Here is a 9,455-nt window from a genome sequence, read left to right as displayed (position 1 = left end):
AGGTTGGCAAGTACTTTAGTTTTCTGCAACACATCATTTTGAAAGGGCAAGGGAGCCAGCTGTGTACAGAAGTGAGCAGCTGTACAAGAGGGAAAAACAAACAGGAAACAGGTAACAATAACCAGCGTGTTTGCTCACTCTCCTCCTGTTAAACTGCAATGTTTGGTTTTTTTTAACTGGGATGAAAAGAGTGTGTCAGGAAGAGCACAGGGCTACAGCACATACACAGAGGGTGCGCACTTGGAAAGTACTCGGTGTCTCTCTGCAGCAGCTCATCCCACCTCTGAAAAGTAATAAACTGGGATCCCTCAGTTCAGTTGTTCCAAGACGTGTCGCTGGTCAAAGCTGCTCAACCTGCAGCATTTCCAGCCGGGTCCTCCCCAGCACAAAACATCAAGTCATTTGAGATAAAGAGCTCTCCAGGCAGTCGGTCGTGGCTCCCTTCGTGATTCCTCCTCCTCCTCCTCGCAGGACAAGGTGTATTCACACACCAACTGCACAGTAGGCTAGACTTGAGCCCAGCTTTGCCCTACATAGGCTGTTTTTGCTGGGTCACACCTGCCATTGACTCCCTCAGATAACCGCTGCTGTTTCATGTTCTGCTGTGCACCTTGCTCAGCAGAACAGTGCAGAAAGACACACGTGGGCAAACGAAGTTCAGGGTGGCACAGTCTGACCCTGAGAACCAGGGAAGCACTGGAAGGTGACAGTACTACCAACCAGCTAAGCAATATAATGACCCCTCTACCCCTCCACCTTCTCATGTGGGACCTCCCTCATTAATGTGCCTGGAGGCCTATTTCACTTGCAAGAATCTAATTTGAGCAATAAATAAGATCTGCTCACACAGTGCTTCCCACAACGTAGGATCCAACAGCACCAGGGACCTCACCTGGTGACACTCCCATGGATCAGCATGAACCCTCCCTCAGTGCTTGGGAGGCACTTGGTCCAAACCCAGACCCCATCACCTAAGCTAGGAAAAAGCCATTTCTCCATGGTCTTCAGCTGCACAGCAGCATTTGATGACACACGGTCAGATGCACCTGGAAATCCACAGTCACCCCTGTGCATACTGAGGCCAGACCACCTCCAGAAGGCACTTAGCACTTCAAAACAAAAGCTAAAAATAAACAAAAACGTTTCCCAACATTCATCCCAAGGCTTTGCAAGGGCAGCAGGAACCCAAACTGCTGGCATTGGCAGGTCTGACCCTTGCCAACCTAAGGAGCCTGTGACATGCTGTAATCCTGGAAGATGACAGCCCTTGCAGCATGGGATTAGGACAGCAGATGCTCCCAGGGGTCACCCCCTTTCCCACAAGGAAGGGCAGGAACACTCCCAACATAGCCATGAGCTGGCAAGGCAGGGAATCCTGCCTAGAGCAATCCTATTGCTTATTTGGTACATACACAGCCTGCATCCCCCCCCTTCCCAGTATCCGCTTAGTGGCCTGGTTTCTTCTCAAAGCTTTTTATATTTCACATTCCTAAGATTTAATTATGTTATCAGAACAACAGGCATCAGGATTTGGAGTGCCAGAATTCACATTAGCAATTGCTATCAACAAAGAAAATGGGCACAGCATGCCCATGCCAGAGGAGATGTGGGCTGCTCTCCTCAATCTACTCATGGTTATTTATAGCCTGTTTGCAAGCCATCCACCTCCCAGGTTTAGCTTCAAGCTTGCTTCCTTCTGAGCACCCTCTCCCTCAAAGAAAAGCCTTTTGCCTCCTCCTTCCCCTGCACAGCATTCAGATTTGGGTAAAATTTATGTAATTCGTTTTTGGGGCAGGGAGGAGATAGAACACCTTCGAATGTTCTTCCATACATCCAAAACAGCAGAAAAGAGTGGAAACAGATCGCTGCAAATTAGCAGGGACACCCATCTCTCAGGGGTAGAAATTAAAAAAAAACCTAAAAAAATATAAATATTTATAGTTTCTAACACTTCACCACATTGCAGCAGGATCACCACGCATCTTCAGCAGCTTTCTGCCCTCCTTGCAGATGGGGATGGAGGCACAGGATCTATAAGGAAGGACACATGCTTGAAGGAAAGAAATAACCACCTATTTTGAGATGACTGCAAAGCAGCAGCTACATGATAGCAGGAGGGGAGAGATTACTGTGCCTCCCCACCAGCATTAACTATAACCTGCCCACCCTTCCACCAGCAACATTTTGAGGCAGTTTGATTCTTCTGGGATACTTCACTTCGAAATAAATAAGAAACACAAGACACAGTGCACACAGTACAGGTACAAACCTGCACACCAGCTTATTGTCCTCCCCTGAGCAGCAGCTGGCACGGACAGCTTGTTCCTTCCTCCTCCCAAGCCCAGCTCCTGCTGAACTCAGCCCAAGTTTTAAGGGGGACATTAGCAGGAGCGGATCAGACCTCAGCTCTGCCAAGGCTAGGAGAGATTCAGCACTTAAGAGAAGCCAGTTAGCCCATGTGGTGTTGGGATCAGCCCAAAGGTGTGGGATGCTGGTGGCACTGGTGCCTTTGTTGGGCTGTCCTTGGCCACCACATCACCTCTGCATTCACAGGTTTGTCACCTGGCCACCAGCACCCACCCGTGGCTGTCACAGCACCACTCAGGGCAGGGCTGATACACAGCTCACTCAAGGGACAGCTGAGGCCCTTCAAACATCCCCGGTAACTCTGGTTAAAATGCAGAAGTGGTGCTGGTTTAGGTCCAGCCCAGTGACTACGGAAATGCTCAGTCAGGCTCTGACTGAGACACAGCAGCTCCTCACAGGCCTAAAATTCCACATGGCCCTGAAAAAGAAAGGAATTATTAGAGTATATAATAATAATTATAAGAAAAGCAGCAAATTATAAAATATTTATAAATAATAACGAATATTAATGTGGAATAAAAAAACCCCAAACACCACACCCCTTCCGCTAAAGGGGGGAGGAGGCTCAAGCTTACAATTCTAGCACGTTTTATTTTGTGTAAATTTATAAAGACAACAATCCTAGTCACGATTGTCACATTGTACAGCACATACCAATACAGTTGCAAACAGAACTCCACGCAAAACTAAGCGCTAACAGTAGCTTGAATCACTCTTCCTGCGATTGTCATATCTAGACTAACAGTATTACGCTAACACTGAAGGAAAAATAGTTCACTATAAAACAGTGATAGAACATTTTTATAAAATATATTCCATTCCAATAGCTTCTCTACATACTGTATACTATAAAACTCTCCCACAAAAATTAGTGTCTTTAAATATACATATTTAATCTGAACTGCACCAAGATTAAAAACAATTAAAAATATCAATGATTTTTTTTTTTTTTACATTAACTTCACAGTATTTGTTTGTAGTAGAAGACAAATCCAGTGTTTAAAATGCAGAGCAGGACTGTTCCCTACGGAGACAGTAACCACCCCACAGAGAAATAGTTTATGAAGAGACAAGTGTTAAGTGTGCCATGTTTTAGTACTTCTCCGTAGAGCCATGAACCATTTTGAAAACATGCTCCAAGCTATTGCAACTTAAAAATAAGAGACACACAGAGAGATAGCCAAAAAAAGTCACCTTAAGAACAAAAATAAGTGCAAACATTTCTTTACTTTAGAAATTCAAGCTATGAGGAGTGGGAACACAAATACCAGACTATGAGAACAGCGTGTTCATGATGTAGTCAAGAATGAGAAAGTCTTTTTTTTTTCCTTATTTAAGAAAAAAAAACCAAAACAAAAACAACTTTTGCCCCATATTCACTGCAGTACAGAGCATGCTCATAGCATCAGTTTAATGAATTATTTCTATACTAAGATCAGACACAAACTTGTTTCAACTTTTCCCTGCTCCATACGCTAATGATGTTCTTATGGCACATCCTATTTTATGATCTTCTAAAAAAATAAAAACACACAGTAATTGAAGACTGAAATGCAAACAAAAGTGTCACAAGAATGCAAAATTAAGATTACCAGCTTCAGTAATGCTGACTCTACATTAAACTCTTTACATGTTGCTCAACATGCAAAACCCATTGTTATAAAATTTAAAGTGAAGTGTAAATTAACTAGTTTTGAAATAGATTAACAGTAATAATTCCACTTCAAAAACAAAAACAAAAATCTAATAAATACTATATCAAGTATCTTCAGGAGAAAAAAATAACTTAATTTTAGTAGAAAGAAAAATAACTTAATTTTAGTAGATTTTGTTCAGTGCTATTTCCAATCACAGCAAAAATAAAAAAGAAAAAAAGAAAAAACTGATTAAGTAGAATAAGACCACAGTACCAAAGCCACTTATGTTCAAGATACAGTACTCTCCCACAACTTTCATATGTAACAAGTTCAGCAAAAATATTTTACAGTTGAGAAATCAGACTGAAAACAAAACCCAAAACTATAAATAAAAGCAAAATTTCACATTACATGTACATTCATAGTTTAAGAGATGAATAATAAGAAGAGGCTGTAACAAGTATATCCTGATTTTCTTTAAAAGAGGAAGTACTTAAAAAAAAAAAAAAAAGTCAATCCCATATTATTTATGTAGGTAGTGCTCAGTTTTTGGACCAGAGGGGGAAAGGCATTGGGAAGTTTTTTTCTTCATAAGATATAATACAGTATTTTAAGCACAACTTTTTAAAATAATCTAACTCAGTGCTTCAAATTCATTTTAAAATAAACGCTTAAGTTTCACAAAACAACTCCAGGAGTGTCAGGAAAGCTGGTGAAACAACGCTAATGCAGCAGAACGACATTCAAAACCCCCAGATATTATTATTATTATTATAGTTCAGTCCCATGTACATGTACCTTGAATGGGTAATTTGACTGGAAGGGAATAATCTGATATCCGCCGACATGCACAGACCAAAGGATGCTCTATTAGGCAAGAAACTGAGTTATCTGGAGTAAAACTGGCTATAGTTACAGGCAACCTCAGTTTACAAACAAACTAAGAGAAAAAAAAACTAAAACAAAATACTCCACCTAAAAATACCCCCAAAAACTTCCCCTGAAAAGGTGGGACGTGGGGGAGAAAGTTAGGCCATGCTTTCCCTCCAGCGGTTCATCTTCACACTGCCCCTTCGGAACACCGGCGATTGCACACGATCTGGCTCAGAGGGATTCGCCAACTTCACAAAAAATAAAATAAAATGTAATTTCATGCTGCTATTTTAGCACGGCAGCAAACTTTTTGGACAAGACAGCAGGGCATCTCCTAATACACACGGTATGAGTCAGCTTGAACTAAGAAACCCCAGGAGCCTGATATTGGGAGGGGTATTTGGCCACTTTAGGGCTGCTGTCCCCTCCAAGGGGGACAGGATCAGCCTCTGGGTTTCGATATGGCAATGAAAATATTCACGTATCGTATGATTTTTCTGTATCTCCTAGTGTGCATCCTTAACGTTTTGGGAGTGAATAAGCTGTGGACAGAAAGACTTTTTCCATCCACATTCTATGCTCAGAAGTAGCTTTTCAGTAGGTCAAGCCCAGTGAGGAGAATGGGTGGGAGGGGAAAATTTAAGTCAAGTCCCGAGGCAAAAACTTCTCATTTAGATTTGAGGACCAACTGCGGAACTACACTAATGGAATAAAGAGAATAAAAAATGAACAATACTAAAGACGCAGCCAGGAATCCTCAACCCCTTTAAAATTTGGGCCAATTTAATGTCTCATCTAGCCATAGAAAATAAAAGTACATCTGCTCACTCTGAGACGTGCGGACAAGTTTCTCTACACCAAAATGTATTTAAATCATAGTTCATCTCTTCAGATGATTCTCTGCAACACACAGAGAGCATTAGGGGAGCTTAAGGGAATCCAAATTTTTCTCTGCAATTTGCTGATAATCTTTCTTCAAGCTAAAAAAAAAAAAAAAAAAAAAAAGAAAAACCAAACCACGAAGAAAGTACTTCCAGTGTGAAAACAGATGCTAAATCATTGCAGAATTACTTAAGATCATTTCACATTAATAATGTAACACGGGTGCGCAAGAGAAGACCTAAAGGACAGTGCTGGGTAGGGAGGGTGGCAGGGGAAGGTGGTAGTTCGAGAGGTGGAAGGATTGCATTGAAAGGCCTCTGGAGTGTATACCTCTGCATCTTTTAAAGATCATATACCTGAAGTGAATATCACCAAAATAAAGGGGGGGGGGGGAATTAAAATTCAGATGCTGCCTTTTTTTCCTGTTTTGTTGTAAAAGGGCTGGGGGGATATTTAAGAAAAAAAAAAAAAATCACACATCTCAAACAACCAAGGACTTTACAAGGCCACAATGAAATTTGCGGATATGTCTGTACAAATCCCCAGACTGCGTGAAGCGTCTCTCGCACCACTTGCACCCGTGGGGCTTCTCCCTGGTGTGCACGACCGCGTGGCGGCTGAGGTTGTGGGAATACTGGAAGCTCTTTCCGCACTGGCCGCAGGTGTAGGGCTTCTCCCCCGAGTGAGTCCTCTCGTGCCTCTTTAACGTGTACATGCAAGAAAAAGTCTTTCCGCAGAGGGTGCAAGTGGGGACAGACCCGTCGGGGGACAGGCGGGTCCGGGAGCCGTCCTTGTCACGGAAGTGAGAGCTCAGGTGCAGCTGAAGGATGTGTGGGCTCGGGAACACCTTACTACAGAGGGGACAAATGCAGATATGCCCAGGAGGCACGAGGACACCCGAGGAGATGTCCGACGAATCCATGTCGTCCTCGCTCTCGTCTCGCTCTTGATCTATATCCTCCTCTCGGGCATGAGAGCTGCCATTCCCCGCAAACATGTGTCCTAACCCTGTCACTAGGCTTTTGGCTGAATTCCCAAAATGCTGACTCTCTGGACTCCTGGCTTCACTGTCCTCCTGATCTGACAGCAAGTCTTGTTCATCTTTAACAAGTGGCTCGGTACCCTGCTGCTGGCTGTCGGAAGCCAGCTGTCCAAAGACATAGGAGGGGTGTAAGGAATCTCTCCCCGGCACGGGCTTGAAAGACAAATCCAGCGCACAGTCCACATCACTCGAAGCCAGGGGATGGTTAACAGACCTTTGGGACAAAGGTCCTGTGGAACTATTGACATTAGCCTTTGTTTTTCCAGCTGCTGCGGCGCACGGTTCTGCCTCTGTCGGCACAGAGCTGACACTTATATGATCAGAGGACCAGGCGGGGTGACTGCTGACCTTTTCTTTGCCTGCTGCTCTCTCGTATTCTGCAACGCTGAATTTTTGTTTGTTTCCTGGGTCAAACTCGTGGACCAGGGGCACTCCAGCGTCTAGAAAATGCTCCGCTTTCTCCAAACTAGCCGCCTCATCATTAATCTTCTCTTCCGGACATAATTCTTTATCTTTCAACTTGCCCTTGCAGACTTTCACAATGTCATACATGTGAAGGTAGCTCGCCGCAGCCAGCACATCTTCCACCGGGAGACTGTTGAATTCCAGCTTTCCCTCGTACATGAATTCGAGCAGCAGGCTGAAGGCAGGGGCTGTGACAATGTCACTGTTCAGATGCACAATATCCCTTTTGTCTAACTGGTCCCTGTAGAAAAGATGGAAGTACATACTGCAAGAGGCAAGAACGGCTCTGTGAGCTCTGAATTGAGCTTCTCCAACTAAAACAGTACAGTCACACAGGAAGCCCTGGTGACGCTGCTGACTCAGACACTGCAGCAACTGGCGGCTATGGTCTGGAAACTCCATTCTTCCTTCATAACCTGTTCAAAACAGGAAAAACTTGAATGCTACTGTAAACTAAAGCCTCCTAGCAGCTGTAACAAACAGATCGGCTTTTTGGTAACCCAAGCCAAAGAAACAGCCTTGGAGATAACGTTTACTGTTAATTGTCTGTAATAGTTTTATTAAGGGGGGAGGGAAAAAAAAAAACCAACACAACATGCTTCTCATCCTTTCGCACCTGCTCCGAACAGGAAAAACTTGATTGTAAGTAAACAAAAGCTAGTAAAGCAGCAGCCCCTCCAACCTTTGTTTCTCCCAATAAGCACTTTAATAAAATTAAGCGGAGGAAAGCACACATACACACACCCCGAAAAGAAAAAAAGCATAAACTCCCAGGCTGTCTTCCCAGCAACGCTAACTTGGGGCATCTTTTAATAAAGCATATTCTCCGCGTCACGCACACACACACACACACACACGCACGCACGCACATTTAAACTTTATCCTCAGTCGTTATGCACCGAATCACAACAAAACAGCGGCGGCTGGAGCGGCGGATCCGCGGGAGGGGGGCGCGGGGCGGGAGCGGCCGCTGCCCCCGCATGCGGAAAGGGGCGGGAGGGGGGCTGGGGTGGGGGAATAAAAGAGGGGGAAGAGGAAAAAGTTTCCCTTGAAGTTATTAAAAGCTAAGGAGGAAAATAAGCGTCGGCAGGCCGGCGGGAGGGCAGGGCTGGGGCTGCAGCCGGCTGCGTGCCGCGGTCGGGCGCTTACCTTGCGCGGGGCGCGGAGCCGGGCGGGCAGGAGGGAGCGCGGTGCGAGTGCGAGCGAGGCGCGGCGGGAGGGAGGGAGGGGGGAGAGCAGGGAGCGAGCGAGCGAGCGAGCGAGAGAGAGAGAGAGAGAGAGAGGCAGGCGGGAGGGAGGAGGAGGAGGGAGGGAGGGGAAGGAGGAGTGCTCGGTTTGCTAATTACACCGCAAGCTGGAGAGTCAGCTGCTCTGACTTCACTGCGATGGAAATGCTACCTCCAGCTGTGCGCCTTTTAATGCCATATGTTACTCCAAATCTCGCTACCAGCCAACCACAGCTTGCTGCCTTTTAAAGTTCCAGCAGCCCCATTTATAGCCCGCGATTAAATCCCACAAACTTGCCCCGAGCCCGCCTCCCCCCACGGACACTCTCACCACCACAACCACCACCCCCAGCACCCCCCTACTCCGCAAACCGGATCCCACCTCCCGCCGCAAAGTTACTGCTCCCCGCACCCCGCCGCGGTGACCTTCGCCGGTGCGAAACGGGTGTGGGGGGGGGAGCACCGCGGAGGCGCTTTTGGGATTCCCTCCCTCTCCCCCCCGCACATCTCCCCACCACCTTTTTACACCCAACTTTGCGGGGAGGACTTTCCCCTGGCGGGGCGGCGGGTGTCCCCCTGCCCGCGTTACTCACCGGCGGGCGGCGGCGGCGCTCGGGCTCCGCATGTGCGCGGCGGCGCGGGCGCTCCGCGGGCGCGGCGCGGGGCTGGGGAGCAGGTTGTTCGCCGGCCGGTCTCGCGATACTTTCGCCGCCGCCGCCGCGGCCGCCGCCGCTGCTGCTGCGAGCGGCGGGTGCGGGGGAGCGCTGAGGGCGCGCGAGGGAGCGCCGTGTCCCCGTCTGGTGCCACACAATGGCCCCGCCGCCCCGGCCAGCCCCGCCGCCGCCGGCCGGTGCGCGCTGCCGCCTGCGCCCTCCCCCTCGCCTCCTCCTCCTCCTCCTCCTCCTCCTCCCTCTCCTCCTGCTGCTGCCGCCGCCGCTGCCGCCCTCTCTCCCTCCCGCCCTC

The 9,455-nt window shown here is 47.2% G+C and overlaps 1 protein-coding gene across 4 annotated transcripts; it reads right to left on the bottom strand.

Moving 5' to 3' along the window:
- Positions 1-2,932: 2,932 nt before the first annotated feature.
- On the bottom strand, positions 2,933-9,128 carry ZBTB42 (zinc finger and BTB domain containing 42). Of its 4 annotated transcripts, none has more exons than XM_032691884.1 (2): positions 9,086-9,128; positions 2,933-7,682 (listed from the first exon to the last, which is right to left on the bottom strand). In XM_032691884.1, the coding sequence occupies exon 2, from the start codon at positions 7,666-7,668 to the stop codon at positions 6,241-6,243; it is 1,428 nt and encodes a 475-aa protein (XP_032547775.1). In that variant the 5' UTR covers positions 7,669-7,682; positions 9,086-9,128; the 3' UTR covers positions 2,933-6,240. The 4 variants fall into 4 exon arrangements, with proteins under 4 accessions (XP_032547775.1, XP_032547776.1, XP_032547779.1 ...); XM_032691885.1 differs by lacking the exon at positions 9,086-9,128 and adding an exon at positions 9,011-9,067; XM_032691888.1 differs by lacking the exon at positions 9,086-9,128 and adding an exon at positions 8,875-8,947.
- Between the last annotated feature and the right edge of the window lie 327 nt (positions 9,129-9,455).

Source organism: Chiroxiphia lanceolata, chromosome 6, assembly GCF_009829145.1.
Source record: "Chiroxiphia lanceolata isolate bChiLan1 chromosome 6, bChiLan1.pri, whole genome shotgun sequence".
Classification (NCBI taxonomy): Eukaryota; Metazoa; Chordata; class Aves; order Passeriformes; family Pipridae; genus Chiroxiphia; species Chiroxiphia lanceolata.
Note: the sequence above shows the minus strand (reverse complement) of the source record. Positions and strands in the feature narration are given on the sequence as shown.

Excerpts from the sequence above, each read along its gene's own strand:
- ZBTB42 (XM_032691884.1), bottom strand. The coding sequence starts at position 7,668 with ATGGAGTTTCCAGACCATAGCCGCCAGTTGCTGCAGTGTCTGAGTCAG.